This window comes from Channa argus, chromosome 14, assembly GCF_033026475.1.
Source record: "Channa argus isolate prfri chromosome 14, Channa argus male v1.0, whole genome shotgun sequence".
NCBI lineage: Eukaryota > Metazoa > Chordata > Actinopteri > Anabantiformes > Channidae > Channa > Channa argus.
In genome coordinates, this window is record NC_090210.1 from 21,290,801 (window position 1) to 21,311,471 (window position 20,671).

Consider the following 20,671-nt stretch of genomic DNA (forward strand, 5'->3'; position numbering starts at 1 on the left):
ACAAGAAAAGGACGAAACTTAACGGTAGAAGACGGTAAAAGGTAACAGACGGAGAAATAAAACGAGACTAAAGACGGTTACGGATAGTGTCTTTGTGTTTAGCTCCAGTTGAAAGTATTAACGAGGTTGGTTTTATGATTTATATAAATTTGTAAGATTTGAATTTTTGTGTTATTAAGTTGCTAACTTGTCTTTATGTTAGCTTAACCTGAATCTGCTATACGACGTATTAACGGCCCAACATGGTTTGAATTTATTGTTGTGTCTGTGTTTACTTTGTATAGCTCTTAGGTTGGTTTGAAGAAAAAGGATAAAGAAAATAAACCCAGACCAGCAGTAAGGCTTCAAATTTCTGACTGGACGCTACATACTCATTCCTGATCCTGTCCGTCCTCGTCACTCCCAAACAGAACCTCAACATCTTAAGCTCTGCCTCCTTTCTTTCCTTCAGTGCCACTGTCTCTAAGCTGAACAACATCTCTGGTCTCACCACCGTCTTGAACACCTTTCCTTTCATTCTCGCTGATTCTCTTTTATCACACAACACACCTGACACTTTTCTCCACCTGTTCCAACCTGCTTGCACTCGCCTCTTCACCTCTTTTCCACACTCACCGTTGCTCTGAATCATTGACCATAAGTACTTAAAGTCCTGCACCTTCTTCACCTCTGCTCCCTGTAACCTCACCATTCCACCTGGGTCCCTCTCATTGACACACATGTATTCTGTCTTACTGTGGTTAACCTTCATTCCTCTGTTTTCCAGAGCAGACCTCCACCTCTCTAGATTTTCCTCCACCTGCTCCCTGCTCTCACTACAAATCACAATGTCATCTGCAAACATCATAGTCCATGGAGATTCCTGTCTAACCTCATCTGTCAGCCTGTCTATCACCAGAGCAAACAAGAAGGGGCTCAGAGCCGATCCTGGATGCAGACCCACCTCCACCTTGAACTCCTCTGTCACACCTACAGCTCACCTCACCACGGTCTTACAGCTCTCATACATGTCCTGCACCACTCTAACATACTTCTCTGCCGCTCCAGACTTCTTCTCAAAATACCAATAGTGATAGTTATTAATTTAACTTTTTTTAAATCTGTAAAAAGTGACCAACAAAATCATAAGCTCCGCAAATCCCATAATCTGGGTTAAAGAAACGAAGTAACAGGCCATCCCACCTACAAAACTGGCCTTAGTACTAAAAGTTATATTAAAGCTCCATGTACAGACCTATAGTCAGAAAATGTAACACAAAAGCAAATACCTGATGACGTGATATGACCTGTATCCAAGATAACAAAATAACAAGAACCTATTTGGTGAAGTGATGCCCATTGTGCATGAAGTATCTGAACAGTCGTGTGCCGTTGTGGTGTATCTTTCATTCAGCACAGAATTTTTTGTTGTTCTTTCAGCTTATCCTGTGACTTCAGGGTTGCCACAGCAGACACAGTTCGCACAGTTTGCCCTTCCTGACCGGCACTTCGCCAATTGCTACTGGTCTTGGGATCGGCACTGCACATCTGGGGATGGACATGTGTTGCCCGGGGAGGGTTCGTGTGAAGTAAACACTACGTGAAGTTAAACCTGTGTTAAGGCATGTCTGAAATGTGAATAGTTTAAACGTTCTCTGTGCTGCAGGCTGCGAGGGTCATTAAGGACTTTAATAACAGGGTAACAGCAGTAATGCACCGTACTGTATGTGTGTGTACGTGCCAGTGCAAACAGTCAGAAACGCATAACTCTTGCACCTGCGGCCATTCTGCAGAGCGAGAACAGCAAGTTTTTGTGGGTTTCTTTTTTTGTTTTATGGGACACCAGGATCCAAGTTCGTGGCAACTGTAAAAAATATAAAATAGCAGTTTCAGAGCAAAGGAAAAACAAAACACTGGCAGCAAAGTGTGGCTAAGACAGTGCATGCAAACACACACAACACACAGACAGAAGTACATTTGCAAGTATGCTACATGTGTAATATAGTGAGTGCATTCATTTCTGATGGTTTAATTTGGCCCGTCTACAGTAAATGATCATCACTAGACCACTGATGCAAACCCGCAGAAGTAAAAACCCACGTTCACCTTAAACACGCGACAGAACAGCAAAAGTGTCGTATGCCTGCATGTCTGTACATATTCTCAACTTGGGTAGTACCTCACAGCTATGCACATTCAAATCACCTGAGCTCTTAGCTCCGGACTTTATCAGTCGGACTTTTGTCCAGATGCTTGCACTAGCATCACTGCACTGTGATAAAGGAGCAGAGCGTGCACCAATAGCCAGTTCTTCATGTCATGTGTATAGTTGATACAGTACCTTTTGTGTAGCAATCAACCCTAAATGTCAACTCATTATTAGCTGAGAGAACATTTGGGAGGGAACATTCATTCTTACACATTGTAGTAGTACCAGCAGTATTAGCAGGTCAACAGTAGTTTCAAAAAATTAGCTTAATAGTTTTCTTAAGCTTAATTTCTGCAAACCACTTGCCTGCTTGTTCACACAGGAAGGTGATTTACTCAAATCATCCACGTAGGATCGACCGACTAAATATGAGGGCGTCACCATGGTGATGTGAGGGACTAGTCGGTGACCGAGCGCACGTAGTTCTTCTGAAACAGATGAGGGGGAGACAAAGGAAGAGATAGTAAAACCGTGACATCATGTAACAACTAGTAAAAGCCTTTTAAAAAGAATGAAAATAGATGATGAAATCGATGGCGTTATCAATGCACTACTTTTACAAAGTATAAAAATATACAAATCTTTAAAAGTACAAGATCTTAAAAATCTGTATACAAGCAAAACTGTCCGCTGAGAGTTTTGAAGTGTGAACGTGTTTCTAGCTGAAAGTCTGCTGCAGTCGGAATGACAGCTGAAAAAAGCTTTTCCTAAAAGAAAATTCAGTGAAACGATTCTCCAGGCAAAGCTGAAAAAAGCTGCCTTAAAAACCTGAAAGCCAAAAACTTTAAAAAAAAAACTTGTCATTTCATTCAAGCAGACTTTTAGTTTTTAATTAGTTTGGTACCAATAGGGGTTAATATTTCCACTGCAACTGTAGGCACAAGAACACATCTGGGATGCATCACACCACGTCTAAACACACACACATTGCCCCGCCGTGGTTACTACCCTGGCACCTTCTGTATAACCTTTTATTGATACCAACTAAATATTCTTTCTTCCAGGCTGAGAGAGGCTATTACGATAAAACACTGAGACAAACTTATTGATAGATTTGACACAAACACGATGGTGGTTTGATGATCATTCTGTATGGAATCACTTGAGGAAATACACTGATATGTAACATTAGATACTGAAGAAGACTGATACATTTTCTAGAAATTACATGTGGAGAATTTAAAAATGTGCAATTTAAAACCCCCACAATGTGTTAAACTCCATCCAGCTATGCCGTAAACTGAGAGCACAAAATTCATTTAAAAAAATTTTAAACAAATTTAAACACATTTTTAAAAGCAATGAAGGTTTCATTAACTTGTTATAAGGAATCACCAGATTATGATGCAAGGTCAAACAAATGCGATTGCATCAGCACCCAAAGCAACACAACCACGTTGTGGGCAAGTAATGGAGTCTGATGATGCTTTCAGGGTCACTGGGACATTTTAAGTTAATTAGTTAAGGAAACACATAAGGAAACAATTAAGTCGGGTTAATTATAAGGGGCACAAAAGTAGAAACGTTGGAATTTAGGATGCTGACGTTTAAGTTACCTCATGTAGAAATGTAAAAACTCCTATTTTTTAATTTACATATTGTTTCTCTCTTGTATCTTTAAATTCAGATAACACATCATTGCTTATAAGGCCGTGTGTTTATTTTGTTTCGCACACAGTCTAGACATTTATGGGACACCAGGATCCAAGTTCGTGGCAACTGTCAAGAATATAAATTAGCAGTTACAGAGCAAAGGAAAAACAAAATACTGGCAGCAAAGTGCGGCTAAGACAGTGCATGCAAACACACACAACACACAGAGACAGAAGTACATTTGCAAGTATGCTACATGTGTAATATAGTGAGTGCATTCATTTCTGATGGTTTAATTTGGCCCGTCTACAGTAAATGATCATCACTAGACCACTGATGCAAACCCGCAGAAGTAAAAACCCACGTTCACCTTAAACACGCGACAGAACAGCAAAAGTGTCGTATGCCTGCATGTCTGTACATATTCTCAACTTGGGTAATACCTCACAGCTATGCACATTCAAATCACCTGAGCTCTTAGCTCCGGACTTTATCAGTCGGACTTTTGTCCAGATGCTTGCACTAGCATCACTGCACTGTGATAAAGCAGCAGAGCGTGCACCAATAGCCAGGTCTTCATGTCATGTGTATAGTTGATACAGTACCTTTTGTGTAGCAATCAACCCTAAATGTCAACTCATTATTAGCTGAGAGAACATTTGGGAGGGAACATTCATTCTTACACATTGTAGTAGTACCAGCAGTATTAGCAGGTCAACAGTAGTTTCAAAAAATTAGCTTAATAGTTTTCTTAAGCTTAATTTCTGCAAACCACTTGCCTGCTTGTTCACACAGGAAGGTGATTTACTCAAATCATCCACGTAGGATCGACCGACTAAATATGAGGGCGTCACCATGGTGATGTGAGGGACTAGTCGGTGACCGAGCGCACGTAGTTCTTCTGAAACAGATGAGGGGGAGACAAAGGAAGAGATAGTAAAACCGTGACATCATGTAACAACTAGAAAAAGCCTTTTAAAAAGAATGAAAATAGATGATGTCATCGATGGCGTCATCAATGCACTAGTTTTACAAAGTATAAAAATATACAAATTTTAAAAAGTACAAGATCTTAAAAATCTGTATACAAGCAAAACTGTCCGCTGAGAGTTTTGAACTGTGAACGTGTTTCTAGCTGAAAGTCTGCTGCAGTCGGAATGACAGCTGAAAAAAGCTTTTCCTAAAAGAAAATTCAGTGAAACGATTCTCCAGGCAAAGCTGAAAAAAGCTGCCTTAAAAACCTGAAAGCCAAAAACATCTGGGATGCATCACACCACGTCTAAACACACACACATTGCACCGCTGTGGTTACTACCCTGGAACTTTATGTATAACCTTTTATTGATACCAACAAAATATTATTTCTTAGGGCTGAGAGAGGCTATTACGATAAAACACGGAGACAAACTTAGTGATAAATTTGAGACAAACACGATGGTGGTTTAAATGATCTTTCTGTATGGAATCACTTGAGGAAATACACTGATATGTAACATTAGATACTGAAGAAGACTGATAGATTTTCTAGAAATTACATGTGGAGAATTTAAAAATGTGCAATTTAAAACCCCCACAATGTGTTAAACTCCATCCGGCTATGCCGTAAACTGAGAGCACAAAATTCATTTTAAAAAATTTTAAACAAATTTAAATACATTTTTAAAAGCAATGAAGGTTTCATTAACTTGTTATAAGGAATCACCAGATTATGATGCAAGGTCAAACAAATGCGATTGCATCAGCACCCAAAGCAACACAACCAAGTTGTGGGCAAGTAGTGGAGTCTGATGATGCTTTCAGGGTCACTGGGACATTTTAAGTTAATTAGTTAAGGAAACACAAGGAAACAATTAAGTCGGGGTAATTATAAGGGGCACAAAAGAAGAAACGTTGGAATTTAGGATGCTGACGTTTAAGTTACCTCATGTAAAAATGTAAAAACTCCTATTTTTTAATTTACATATTGTTTCTCTCTTGTATCTTTAAATTCAGATAACACGTCATTGCTTATAAGGCCGTGTGTTTATTTTGTCTAGAAATGTGTCCGAGTTTTAACTTGTTTTGGACGAAGCACGTGAACGTAACGTCGTTAATGAGACAACGAAGGCGTCAAAACGCAAGTAGCAACGCCTGCGCCCGCACCAATCGGAGCCTGTGTCCGGCTGTGACGTAAAGGGGGTGGGGGGACGTAGACCTGAAACCTATAACCGGTCCGATCCATCAGAAAACCCGGATTCCGTTTATTGAGTGAGATTACCACGAGACAACCTGCAGACTCCTTCTACATAACATCTCATCATGTTCTCCGTGTCCGAGTTTGTGTCTGGGTGAGTTCACATTTTTACTCTTATTCAAGACTCAAATCTGCTCACGGTTTATTTTCTAGTTATATAATAGCTGCTCGTGTAGGGATGTGTTCCGTTTCTGCCGGTCTGAGACACGGGCGTTAAAGTCATCCCCAGGCTTCACAGGGGAAGCATCACACTGATCTAACACCGTGCGCTGTGGCCACATTTCTCCAAATTCCCGGCGGAATCCGTCCCCCGTGGACGTGTAAATGTAAACGTGTAATTACACTGCTCTTTAAGAAAACGGGTCTGAGAAGCGCTCGCCAGTCTTATCAGGACGTCCCGCCGCTGAAGATGCTGCTCAGCTATAAGAGACTCTGACAGCAGATGAAGGAAATGTTCTCTTGTACATTGTTTAAAAGTGTGGTACAGCTCCGGTTTACGCCTGAAGGGAACGGAAAAACCTCGATTGGCACATGTGAGAGCCGCCGTGACGTCATTGCTGCAAACCACTTGCCCGCTTTTCCTACACAGGAAGGTAATTTACTCAAATCAACCACGTAGGATCGACTGACTAAATATTCGGTGACTAACTGCGTTATTTACATATGAGTCAGTTCGTGAACATTGGCACAACTGGTGTGGCGAGGGCATCACCATGGTGACGTGAGGGACTAGTCGGTGACCGAGCCCACGTAGTTCTTCCCAAACGGATGAGGGGGAGACAAAGAAACAAGAGACTTAGTAAAACAGTGACATCATATAACAACTGGAAAAAGCCTTTTAAAAAGAATGAAAATAGATGATGTCATCGATTGGCGTCATCAATGCACTACTTTTACAAAGTGTAAAAGTATAGAAATCTTAAAAAGTACAAGATATTAAAAATCTGTATACAAGCAAAACTGTCCGCTATAAGCTGAGTGTTTTGAAGTGTGAGCGGTGTTTCTAGCTGAAAGTTTGCCAAAGTAGTTAGGCGCCAAATGAGTTTGGAAGATGGAAGTCATAATTTTTTTTATTTTTGACCCTTCGGCTTATCCCGTGAGTTCAGGGTCGCCACAGTGGCTCATTGTCCACATGTTGGTTTGGCAGTTTTTACGCCAGATGCCCTTCCTGGCACAACCCTCTCCAATTACTACCGGGCTTGGACAGGCACTGCACAGCTGGGGAGTGGAATCATTACTGTGAAGGCACCAGCATTCGTTTACTCACGTCTTGTTGTTTTCTGTACTTGTTATTAGCAGACAAATCCGTTTCACTAGGTTATGAACAGTTGAAAGGTGTTGATCTGAAGAGAGCTGCAGGCAAAGAGTCCGTGTCAGTGAAGTGCACATTGACTACAGTGAAGAAATGTGTGTGAGTGTAATTGCAGATTATTGTAGCCCAGGTGTGTTACAGTCCCGTGTTTTACCATATGAGCGTGACGCACTGTTTGCACAATAAAGTGTGTGTTTACTGTACAGGGTGGCCCGCCCCCCACATTCTTCCTGTTAAATATGACATTTCAGTTTTTTTTCCTGGTCTGTGAATGTGGCATGACTGTGCATGCCGAGAGGGAAATGTGCCAGGAAGTTGTATAAAAAAAATTAAAAGAAACAAACTTTACATAAAGATTTACTCTGTAACTTCATGGACCGACAAGGTTTTGGTTCTGACGAATGTTGCTGGTGATATTATTAATTGATACAAGAAAATTGGTTCATTACATGCCTTAGTGATGAACTGACATGCTGCCTTCAGGCTCTTCCAGCAGCTGATTAATATCTCTGTGTTTGGAATGAGGTCACAGTGTAACATTCCGGGATCCACAGGCTTTGTCTGGGTCATGTTGAGTACTTAAACTTCACAGGAGTCTAGTAATACACACAAACTGAAACTTTTAGTTTTTCTCTCTCTCTCTCTCTCAGTGTCAGCTATGAGGAGTGCCGGGCCACAGCTGATTGGCTCCTCTCCAACACACAAGTTCGCCCGACCGTGGGAATCGTTTGCGGGTCAGGGCTGGGGGGACTGGCTGAGATGCTCAAGGACCAGCAGGTCTTCAAGTACAGTGACATTCCCAACTTCCCCCGGAGCACAGGTACAAAAAGGCTGCAGCTGCCTGGAGAAACAACTTTCAGTTTTACTGTATGTGTGTGTGTGTGTGTGTGTGCCAGCTCTAAACATGGGCAGACTCAGAGGGGGGGAGCAGGAGGGGTTATTACCAAACAAATATTGCAAAAGAGCGCTTACAGCTGAATGGCTACAGTCACATATACTGTAACCGTGGCGACTGGTACGTTGGCTGCATGTTAGGCCCCTTTATAAATAAACTCAGGAAAGCGTTTCCCCCACAGGGGAGCAAACACAATGAACGACCATATTTGTTCTCTGCTCATATCAGGTGTGCGTTAGACGGTTTTGGCCCCCACCGTTAGACAGCCTGAGTCCACCGCTGCCTCTATTTCTAACAATGTGTGTTTCTGTGTGTGTGTTGCAGTGCATGGCCACGCTGGGCAGCTGGTCTTTGGGACACTAAAAGGGAAACCGTGTGTGTGCATGCAGGGCAGGTTCCACCTGTATGAGGGCTACCCCATCCAGAAGGTGAGTAGATATCAAAACATGCACCAGTCAGCGTGTTTAACTCTAAGTGCAGACTTCATGACCACACGTGAGACAACAAAACACTTAGTTTGGCAGATGTCCTAGTGCAGTTGAGTAGTTTCACCAGATGTCTCTTGAACCTAATTCAATCATGGCTAAATTAAAATACTCTTGCAGAAAGAGAAACTCAGAGACAAACCCGAGACAGTGGATGAGCTGCACGCGAGCAACAGAAAACACATAGCTGTGACTTCTCACACGAATTTGCTGAATATCGCAGCTGTTCACTAGAATAATAAAGTGTCACTAGCAGTGCAGCCCACCTTAGATCAGTACCACCCATGCTCACTAAAGGGTTTGAGACATCTGCCACCACAGAAATGCGACAGGGAGAAGTGACTGAAAAAACTGTGAACACTAGTGTGTCTCTTCAGAAAAATCTCTCACAGCCACACAAAATTATAATCCAGAAACCACCACACACTCGTCCAGTGTCACTGGATAATGTCTTTGGTAGAAAGTTGTTCCCATGACAACAGCCAACAGGAAGCTTTGGGGTGTGACGGGGACATTTTGCTTCTGCAGAGACACGCAGCTGTCGAGGGTCTTTAATGTAAATCACAGATTTCCGAAAGATTCCTCAAACGCAATCTCTCAAAACACGTAAAACTAAAACGATGCGATGAGGTAAAGGGGAAAATACGTGCAGACAGCCTTAACATAAAGTCAGAAGATTTTATGTTTTATGTGCTGATAAGGTTTTTTTCTTTTTTTTATTCAGCTGTTGCATGGAAACAGTCAGCAGAGAAACAAGAGTGTTCTGTTTCTGAGAAGCCACCTGTTCTTTACTGATTAGTAAAAACACCAATCGTTATGAGTGTTCACACAAAAAGCCAAACCAAAATGTATTGATTTTAGTGTTTAACATTCCCGTGTGCTCTTCAGATCACGTTGCCCATGCGCGTCTTTAAGCTGATGGGTGTGGAGACGATGATCCTGACCAACGCAGCCGGAGGCCTCAACCAGGACTACAAAGTGGGAGATGTCATGATTATCAAGGACCACATTAACATGCCGGGCTTCGCTGGAATCAGCCCGCTGGCTGGACCCAATGACGACAGGTAGGTGGAGGAGAGAGAGTGCAGTATTTTCAACCAATATGAGATGATTTTCTACATTAAAAGAAATGTTGTTGTGGTGGAGAATGAATGTCCGGGTGCAACCATAAAACTAATATCTGCTTTATCAATCAATAACAAATGTGTATTTTTAAAAGAATCGAAGTATTATGTAGTACTGACTGCGTGGTCAGGAAGGTCACCTGAGATATAAAAGCGTCAGTGCACCTGAGATGTTAACCATTGAAACATTAAACCATTAACACAAATTGATTAAGTGGAAGCTACCTGGTTATTTTTCCCTGTAGAAATGACTCAGCTCTGCTCAGAATTACTCCCTCACCATATTCCATCTTGCATATTTGCAGACTCCAACACAAACAGTCTCTCTTCAGCCTGAAGAATCTGTTGTCAGCGTCGACAAAGGCAGCTTTTGTTCTCGACGGCTGTAGGCGCTGGACGCTTTAATTTGACTCCTAGTCTCCAGAGCAGAGCTTTGTCATTTCAGGGCATTAAGGCAGGAGAATGTTTCACTGCACCCATGAACTTCAGGAGTGACCTGCTGATCTGATTGTTGAGTTGACGTGATAAATTTCCTCATGAACAGCATTTGCCAGTACTCTGATGTAACCTGATGGGGAAATTAACCCGGTTTTGTAAACCTTCGTTTTATTGCCTTAACATTAGCTGAGTCATTCGGGGGAATTTCTGCATTAAGCAGCACAGATGTGTATCTTACTATCACTGGTTGAATCTGACTCAACTTCAACCTTCTATCTTCAGGTTCGGCGTCCGCTTCCCCTGCATGTCCGACGCCTACGACCGCGAGCTGCGGCAGCTGGCAAACGATGTGGGGGCAGAGCTGGGCTTCAGCGACTTCCTGAAGGAGGGAGTCTACTGCGTCCTGGGTGGCCCCTCTTTTGAAACAATTGCTGAGTGTCGCATGCTGCACAGAATGGGCGCTGATGCAGTTGGTGAGTGTTTCGTCTCCTCCCTAAACACACACACACACACACACACACACACACACACACACACACCCTTACATTGGAGGACCTTCAGTAACATTCCCAAAACCGTAGTCACTGAAACAAAAGTCTGCTGTTGAAATGTCCATGATGTCACACGTCCAGGAAAGATAGAGTACGAGTCCAAGTAGACAAGATTTGTTGTTCTTATCTATAAACTGGAGCCTGGGATCCTCTGAGGCAGTACAGCTGAGGGAAGTGATAAAGTGCCAGCATCATACAGCAAACACAATAAAGGGGTAATAGCCCCTGAACGTGCATCTGCTGATATCAGGTGCCACTTGGGATTTTTTTTCCACCCCCGCTCCTCGGACATTCTGGGTCTGTCACTGGATCCAAGCCATTGTAAAGATTATTAGGAGAGTTCATGTGACCTACTTTCCAACGTGTAGTCGACTAGTCATTCATCACAATCTGAGCCCTCACGTGCACCAACAGCTGCGTGTTACAGGCTGTGCTTCCATGACCTGAACAATAGTTTAAGAACGTTGACATCTCACCTTCTCCTCGTTGCAGGAATGAGCACTGTCCACGAGGTGATCGTCGCCCGCCACGCCGGCATGCGCTGCTTCGCCCTGTCGCTGATCAGTAACCGAGCGGTGATGGACTACGACAGCCAGGAGAAGGCCAACCACGAGGAAGTCCTGGAGACGGGCAGGCAGAGGGCCGGGCAAATGGAGAAGCTGGTGTCCACCATGGTGGGCCGGCTTGGGCACCACAACAACAACAACTCCTGCTAAGCACTTGACAGACACAGCTGCGCCCGACTCCAGCTCAGCTGTGCAGCTTTTTTTTTTTTGTTAGAACGCTATATAAAGCTCTTTAGGCTTAAACCTGCCAGACTAGGTTTTCTACTTGACTACTTTCTTTGCATAAATCTAAAGAAAAAAAAATGTTCCACAGAATTTCACTTACGTCTTAAGATGGTGGAACTGGTCCACTCTTATACACTCCTCTATTAACACTGTTTACATTTCTGAGATGCACAGATAAGATGCTACAATAGTTATATAATAGCATATTCCTGTAATTTATTTTACTGTATTCAGCCGACTAAAGTCAGTCACATAGCACCATATTGAAACTGCTACCGTAATAACTTGTGTTATGGAAATATTTATTTTTCTAGTTCTGTTACATTCCTTGATTTTAATTATCAGCCAATCTGAATTTAATGATAATCCCACCAGACGATCATCATTTCCTGGATATTTCCGTTAGATCAGCAACTGTAAAACTGGTGTAAAATGTTTTTGTAAAAATATTTAAACCTAATGTATTTAAGTAGTGTTTATACTTGCGTAGAAATTTTGTAGAGTGTGAACTGAGATCTAAAAAAGGGATAATTCCCGAAATGGAACGATTACCAAAGTTTGTAGAATTTATTCTTTCGATGCCTTAACACTGCGCAAACTAGTGCTAAGACATTGGGTGGATCATACTTTTGCAATAAAATGGCTCAGCTTCTGAGTGGTTTCCTTGTGTGTGTTGTGTTTGAGGTGGAAACCTCTGCTCGCTGTGGGGTGATGATGTGGGACGTGTTAAACTTTTTTCTCCCCTGCAGCCAATTAAAAAGTTCACTTTTCAAAGATTTTGTTTTTAATTACAAAAACCCCTTTGAGCTCTTAGATCAACTTTGGCTTCATTCACTTCCTACGATCTACTTTTTATTTTTTTAAACAAGGCCCTAAAAAAGATTTTCGCATGTCTGACACTTTGAAGCCGTAACCAATGTGGTACAGTTATTATTCTGCAATTGTTGAAATCTATTTGTGTTTAAATCAATTTTGCCAAACGAACACACACAAATGTGGGGTTTGTTTAGATAATGGGAGAATAACCGATTCAATGCTATAACAGTGCATGTCACATGCACAGAGAATAGCTATAGTGGTTGGTTTATGGGGCCAGAGGACCAGGGTCAGCATTGCCACTCTGAGCAGTCTGCAGCTCCACACTGTGTGACAAGTACACGAACTCGATACTCAAGTAGGACTGTATTGCCCCACTAGTACTACTTCAAGACCACTTAACCGAGACCAAGACCTTACTATATATCAGGACCGAGACCGAGTCAAAACCGCAAGATCAGACACAAAGCAAATACCGGACAAAGAAGTGGCATAGATAGATTGATTGGTCTGGTCTTGGAGTCTTGACTTGGTCTCGGTTAAGTGTTCTTGACTACAGGAATCTGTTTAATGATTTCCCTCCTGTTGGATAAGCATCAGCGGGCACTTATTAAACACATCTATCATTTGATATCATTTCATGCAAAACTCTGGACAGCTGCTAGAAAGTATATGGACATTAATCTGTTGCCTAAACATTGGAAAAACTCTGTTATCCACACTTAATATACTTGTCAAACCGTAGTATTTTAAACATAAAGTAAGTGACCTATAGTATCTACTGTCCCTACGGTGGACGTGTATAAAGGGACAGTCACAGTGTGCACACTGTGTAAATCAAGCTTGAAGTTTAATATTTGTAGCTACACTAAAAAGAAAAAAAGCAAAACAGGGCTGTGGTCTTTTTTTTCCATAACCTTTCCAGAGAGGATACAAAACAGGAGTCCCAGCACTGCAGCTGTTCCTGTGTGAAACACAACATGCCCCACGATGGTTGACATTTTTACTGTCAGCTCGTCCTCCACCTTATCAGCCGTGTTGTTCACTCTTTTTCTTTGCCGTCCCCGTCTTCCCTCTCTCAGCTCTATATTCAGCTTGTTCCCATTATATCGGCCAAAACACTTCCTCTGCCTCTTCCTCCTCCTCGTAAATGAAGAAAAAAAAGAAAAAAAAAAAAGAAGTTATAAAAAATTCCATGACGGCGAGGCTCAACTGCTTGAGGGCCATACAAGGCTGTGGGAATGTTTTGAGCTGCGTTTGTGTGCAGAGAATCGGCAGGTCCAGGTGTCTGCACAGCACGTCCTGATTCATAGCAGTGTATGGAAGCCGTACACACGCTGATAAGGTCCTCTTCTAGTTCTGCTACCCTCAAAAACACACGAATCTTTCCAACACCTCAGTGCACTTAGGCTAAATGCTTTGTACTGTAAGAGAACGTCGACGACGTCTCTTTTTCATTGGCCTGTTCATATTTAACATCACATGTAGCCGTGTCCCAATCAAACACATCGGTGACCTTTAGAGGTTCTGCTAACCTACACGCACAGTAGAAAATAGATTTAAATTGCAGACCCAGACTGTGTACAATGTCTACGATCATAGACCAGATCACAAACAGCCGAAGGAAACCAGGCCAGAAGTGCAGCCTGGTGACAGTGGTAACACTTTTTGGACTCTTTGGTTAGTAGGAGGCCGGAGAGGCGTTCTACTTAAGAGATGGTCCCCACCGAATACGAGTGCACGAACAGAGTGTGAAAAGTGGGCATCTCGCACTGTGCTGAGTGCTGCTGCTTCTGCTTTTGCAGAAACCACAGGCCAAGTGTAAACTATTACTACAGATACCACACAGGAACTTCAAAGTGTGCAGTGCACGTTGCTGCCTGTGCACTGCTCCGGCGGTGAGTTCAATAATGAGTTGCACTGCCCTCTGGTGTGTCTCATCTACAAGACTTAGACAACGAGCCACAGCCCTGAAGGATCCAGTGTTTCTGACTAGTTCACAATTACTTACTAGAATTTAATGACCATTTAGCACAAAATTAAATTACAGCAACTTAATGCGTCTCCTTAAATTAGTTTCTGCTTTACTCACATTTTTCACCATTGTCGATTTTACAGACCAAACTATTAGTGATTAAAAATTGCTGTTGGTTTTACCCATAACTTAGCATCAAAAGGCATCTTATTGTCGACTAAACCAATGTTGTGATAGCATGAAATAAACACTCCACTCTGAACAAGTGCTGCTCCTCAATGTTTCCCGCATCCAACATCAGCTTTTCCTTCAGGGACCTTCAGAGAGCAGGACAACGGCTTTAATATACACACTTTAATATAAATCATACCAAAGACAAAGGGGGTCTGGGGGAATATAATCATGGAAAACTCACCTTGAGGAGGTTTTTACCAATGCCGACATCAAAAACACAAACCTGAGAGTTCATGGAGATAATGAGCATCTTGTGCTTTTTTACAGTCTCAGTGCTGAGATAATGCATCTTCTACATGGAGAACAAAAGTTATCTGTAGGGACGTCCTGCTCCGAGTCTTTAAATGTTGTGGATCTGGTGATTTCCAGTCCAATCCTTATATTTGCCTGCAGTAAATTATCCTTAAATATTTATCTGACACATTTTAATATTAGTTGCATCTTTTTCAGAGCTACTTCATACTGAGAAGGGTTCCGTTATTCGTTTGGCCACAACAGAAATAACGATACACATTCAGCAAGTACAAACCATCAGAGGTAGCAACCGTGGTCAGGGAGCGTGTTTAAAAAAGTTACAGTAAATAATGAGAATTCCTTCGGTGTAAACGTTTGCATGAATTAAAAATCAGGTTTAATTTCTGATTATGGAACATTTGTAGTAGCTGAATGTGCAATGACAAAAAGTCTTTTACGCTTTTTGCTATTTCAAACTTTTGCACCCTGCTTTACTAAAAGATGCCATTTTCAATAGGATGCTTTGTTGTGTTTTCAAGGATTTTGACTTGTTTGAATGCTGATGAACGCTCAGGTTTAACCCGTTTGAAAAAAACAAAGAGCAATGTCAGTGTTGTCTTTAGTTCCACGACCAGCCGCAATCGTGCAAACGCGATGGAGCTTGATCCAAAAACTGGCAGCTCAGGTTCAAAATCGCAAATGACGGATATGAAGGAAAGAATGTTTGGGGAAAGGAACATCCTCTAGAATGAAGGAGTATCTTTCCGCATTAGGGACAGCACTTTAACCAACACACTACTCTCAGGATGGTTGTTAGTGGCCCCTGAAACAAGCATCACTGCAGCCACTAAATGTGGTCAGCACTGGCCAAAAAAGCAGAAGCTTTCTGACAGACAGCATCGGTTTAGCACGTCCATGCATGTTGTCATCCTCAGTTTCGGAACTCGGTCACTTGCTGATTTGCTCTAATGACTTTTCACTTTCGTTTCACGCTCTTAATCCCACCCCACCCCCCACACACACTGAGATAAACAGCAGCACTGCAACATCAGCGCTTTTGAGACCAATAAAAAAACAGAAGCCGGTGAGACTGGGTTTTGTTCGGCTTTATTTTAGCCGACAGCGATCCATTAATATGCCAAGACATCCTAGTGCCTACAGGTGAGGATCTGTACGTATGCAGGTCAGTATTGATTGATGACTCCACGCCTTATTTTTGGATTTCTAGCCATTGAGGGGTTTCACAAAAATACTGACTTGTATGGGTTCTGTTTGAGGGTGCAAGCCTTTTTTTTTTTTTAGGGGAAAACGTATTTAAAAAAGAAGCAAACATCTTAAAATCCATCCAGATGGATTTTGCATAGTAAAAAAATGCATTAATGTACAAATTGTGCGAGCGATGCACGAGGTCCAATAATCCCAACCCAAGAAAGGCTGCCGTTCACCGGCTCCTTGCATTTGCTTTGAAGCACTGTCCGTGTCTCTGCACCTGGTCCCACCTGTCCACCTCAGCTGTACGTGTGGATGATTCTGTGCCGTTTCAAATGGTGCATCAGGATGAAGGTCTTCCCGCACTGCGAACAGCTGTAAGGCCGTTCGCCGCTGTGAGTGCGCTGGTGAACCCTCAGGCTGCTCTGCTGCGTGAACCTCTTGCCGCACTGTCCGCAGCCGAACGGCTTTTCGCCCGTGTGCGTGCGGTGGTGGATGCTTAGGTGCGACGAGCACTGGAAGCCTTTGCCGCACACCGTGCACCAGAACGCTCGCTTTCTCTTGTGGCTTTGCTGGTGCAGCTTGAACTGGTGAAGGCGGCCGAACGTCTTCCCGCACTGCGAGCAAACGTAGCCCCGCGCCATGCCGGAAGGGGGTTTGTGGGGGGTGTGGTGGTGGTGGTGGTGGTGGAGGCTGCTTGGCGGGAAAGTACTGTGTGAGTTAGTTACCACGGGTCTGTCCCCTCTGGCAGTCTCTCTTTCTGGGTGGTCCTCTTGCTGCCTCACATGTCCAACATGAGAAGGGTTTCTCTGCGAGGGAGTTGGTTCTTTCTGCCGGTTTTGCAGCGACATGGTGCCCTGCGCTGTGGGTTGAAAACCCGATGACTGCGGAACATCCTTTTGATACTCGCTGTTGTAGACCCCATTACATGGCCTTTGAGAGGAGGATTGCGGGACAGTGGCGGACTTGATAGCGTTTGAAGCCAAATTAGCATCCGACTGGTCCGGAAACGTGTCGGAATACTCCTCCACCACACTGGAAAAGTCAGGAAACCCATCCTCGATTTCATTACCTTCAATTATGGACGACCAGAGCTGGTTCTCTCTCTCGTCCATGGAAAACTCCACAGCGAGTTGAGCATGTTTCCCTGCATTGTGCTGGCATCCATCGTGCCTGAATGCCGATCGGTTCTCTTCCTTCTCTGTCTTTACAGTGAATTGAAGGCCACCCATGTCTCCGGCATGTTGACCTGAGATATACGAGTCAGCGTACTCTGAGGGTTTCTGTCTGGAAACCTCTGAATGGTTCAACTGATGACCCTCCTCATACTGCTGGTTCTCCGGAACATTAACTGGATTTGGGTACTGGACAACAGAACCTGCGGGTAACAGGTGTGAGAGAGAATTCAGGCTTGGGGTCTCACATTCAAACAAAACCGGTTTCAAATATTAAAGTGCAATTTGTTAACTCACCCATTGGTCCAGCAGAGTCAGTGATCCAAAGCGGCTCATCTGGACTCTCTTCTTTAATTGTGAACGAAACAGCAGCATCTTCAATCTCAGGAAACTGCACATAGTGAGGACGGATTCAACATTAAAACACTAATTACTCTCAACGACTTTTGAGGGAAAAAAAGAAATGTATGACTCAGCACAAGTGGGCTCTTCAGCGTTTCCCTGAGAAAACCTGCCTTTCGGTGCTAGAACTCACATTTACGAACCAATTTAGTAAAGTAGTAATAGGGCAAAGCTAAAAACAAGCCGATGCAGCATAGTACTAAGTGGAACTGCAGTTAGATATTTGTGGACGCTTCACACCATCATTTGTAACGTAGTGTTAAACCAGTGTTAATATAAAAACACAGTTTCGAAGAAATTTCAGCAGCCTTAAAAACAGGCTTCAGGTCATGGCTGAGTTAACCTGCTGGGGGAAAGGGGGGTGGGGGTGGGGGTGGGGGGTCTATTAGAAGATAAGGCTGCTGATTGTATACGTGTTACCTTCACTGCCACTAGAACAACAGTGCATCCTTCTGTTCTACGTTTTGTCTATGTATCCACGTTTAGCTGAGGAATATATGGCCCGTAAAGCTTCACTGTGTCCAAAAAAACATTAAAATTGGCCACAAATTTACATAGTGTGACTTGTCACTTTACAACCACTGGAGAGTGGTTCCTGCCACGCAGAGGATGCAGCTCTGTTTCTTACTTTTGCTAATTTTCTGGGCTACATATCACCTGATCAATACAACAAATATTTATGAATAAGTCTGGCATACGAGGGGATTTTTTGGGGGGAGATAAAATACCAAAAAAATTAATAAATCACCAGCTTTGACTAAACATAATTATAGATCGTCACCAGCAATAAAGATTATCTTCAGATTAGATTGTGACACATTTACATTTAGTCAATTTATGCACACTATTATCCAAAGTGACTTACAAAAGAGGAACACACACACACACACACACACACACACTCTTTGGGTTCAGTGCCTTGCTCAGTGACACTGGAGAAGCTTGGGACTAAAAAGTCTGCAGGCAGCGCGCAGCCTGCTTTGCCTCCTGAGCCTAAGTTTTAATGTCAGGTAATGAAGCAGGACGCAGAGAAAATGGACGGGGCGTCCAAGTGATAACAGTGAAGTCTTAAGCAATTTTGTCAATTTCTGGCAAAATCAAAGCCGTCTATGATTTCAATGTCAAAATACTTTTGGAGTATGCACACTAACAGATCTGTACCTTGTCCAACATATTTGTGCTCAATTAAGCCGGATCCACCCTGTCCCCCTGTGTGCATAGTTCATAGCAGAACATAATTACACATTCCCAGTCCAATCACCACTGAACACGAGGCTCCTGAGACCCACTGGTGGGCCGGGGGCCCTGGTGCAGAGTAAAAACCAATCTAAGTACAGATGGATCCACACATTAGTTCCTGAGTAAAGACACTGGCTTTTGGAGTCATGAAAACAACACAGACCTTCATTTCTCCAATGGGATGCGGACAATTACTCCCCACATTAGTTCCTCGGTCCATGTAGTTTTCTGAGAGAAAAGATGAAAGAAAAAAAAAAAAACACAAACACCAAAGAGAAACTTCATTATAGTTAATAGGGGGAAACGAACTGTAATTTATACAAGATGCACACTTTTTATGTAGTGCGACCTTTTATTCCCTTCCCTGCTATTTTAATAAATAATTAACATTAATGTTTTTGTAAAACTTGGACATAATCGTGTATAATACGTTAATTAAATCGTCATTTATTAGCACAAACGAGGCAGTTGAGGATCTTACCAAACCCACGTTGCAGCTGTGCATTTTTGCTCTCCAGCATTAGCAATTTCCTTTTCAGCATCTCGTTCTCGCTTTGCTTGCGGGATATTTCGAGATGCAAAAACGCACATTTGTCATCGACTAGTTTGGATATTTCTGCCACTGCTGCTTTCACCAAAACCTCCATTATGGAGGAGAGCTGCGTTTGAAAGGGAATGCACGTCGCCATGTTAAGTCATACAAAATATGAGAATAAATTAGATCACAGAAGCGCCCTTTAGAGCGCAGAATTTATTTTTTTTTTAAATTACGAAAAGAATCCACGCACTAGAAAATGTTACATCCCTGTGTTTCTGGCTAGCAGGAACCTTTCTTCCGTGTGGCGGAGTGATCGACCGTAAATGCGGCAGTAGAAACGCAGTCAAATTACCCAGCTACAAGAGGAGGAGGAAAGGAGTCTTGAGATGCGTTTTTGTTTTTTTACTTTCATGTATCATACTTTAATGGCGTTTCACGTGAAAACTACAAATGACTCACCTTTATTTTCTCTAAGAAAAAAAAAACTGGTGTAAAATTTGAGACATTCTCTGGCGAGCACATTTTCACATCAGAAAATGGGTCAGCATCTTCTTTGTTGTCCAAGACAAGGACAAGGACACTGTTGCCTAATGTCCCCTTCGCAATACAAATAACAATTAGCTAATTAGGTAATTGTAGTTAAAACTTGCATCATGAAAAAGAGACTTGAAGTCCCTCAGAAGTAGCAAAACTGATAACTGATATATAGTAAGTAGGAAAAATGTCAACATTTTAGGTGAATTGTATTTAAATGGATAATTCTCAAATAGCATGTGATGCACACCTCAGTTCAACCTCCCAAAGTCAAAGGCAATAAAAACAGCTAAGAAATGAAATGAGAAAAAAGGCCTAAATTTGACATTTGCTTTTCAATCCAGTGATTAGAGACAATAGTAGCTTGATCCGCTCATCAAACCCCGACTAAAAATTAATTGATGGATTATCGATATGTGTAGACGCAGATGTAGACGTCAGGAACGTAAGTCGCTTCAGATTGCAGTCAGAGTAAAGGACATCTCGTGTCTTTTTTGCATGGTGTGTCCTCCAGTCCTCTGTCCGCTTCTGTCGTGGGACTAAGATGTCAAATTCTTGATAATTTCATTTTTCTTCTGCATAGCACACAAGCTGCTCTTAGTATAAAACTACCATTGACCTCTTGTTGTGCACTACATTAAAACCTTATCCTGGTGGAAATTTCTGGTTACTGGGCTCCAGTGGGGGAGAGGGTCCTCAGAAAGG

General features: G+C 42.6%; 2 protein-coding genes across 6 annotated transcripts in view; one reads left to right on the forward strand and one right to left on the reverse strand.

The window, feature by feature from the left end:
- LOC137140685 (purine nucleoside phosphorylase-like) lies at nt 1-12,265 on the forward strand. 5 transcript variants are annotated; one of them, XM_067529194.1, is made up of 7 exons: nt 1-125; nt 1,420-1,568; nt 7,977-8,146; nt 8,546-8,649; nt 9,595-9,770; nt 10,551-10,741; nt 11,312-12,265. In XM_067529194.1, exons 2-7 carry the CDS (start codon nt 1,534-1,536, stop codon nt 11,533-11,535), a joined length of 900 nt encoding a protein of 299 aa, XP_067385295.1. In that variant the 5' UTR covers nt 1-125; nt 1,420-1,533; the 3' UTR covers nt 11,536-12,265. The 5 variants fall into 5 exon arrangements, with proteins under 5 accessions (XP_067385295.1, XP_067385294.1, XP_067385297.1 ...); XM_067529193.1 differs by having other exon boundaries at nt 31-125; nt 285-1,568; XM_067529196.1 differs by lacking the exon at nt 1-125 and having other exon boundaries at nt 187-1,601.
- Nucleotides 11,957-20,671, reverse strand: part of LOC137098453 (zinc finger protein Xfin-like) — an 18,911-nt gene continuing 10,196 nt past the window's right edge. The window contains exons 7-10 of the mRNA XM_067474687.1: nt 19,376-19,588; nt 19,058-19,122; nt 17,551-17,644; nt 11,957-17,456 (exon numbers count right to left, since the gene is read on the reverse strand). Of these exons, the coding sequence (XP_067330788.1) occupies nt 16,378-17,456; nt 17,551-17,644; nt 19,058-19,122; nt 19,376-19,588 (1,451 nt within the window). The 3' untranslated portion in view covers nt 11,957-16,377. The remainder of the gene's footprint in view (nt 17,457-17,550; nt 17,645-19,057; nt 19,123-19,375; nt 19,589-20,671) is intronic.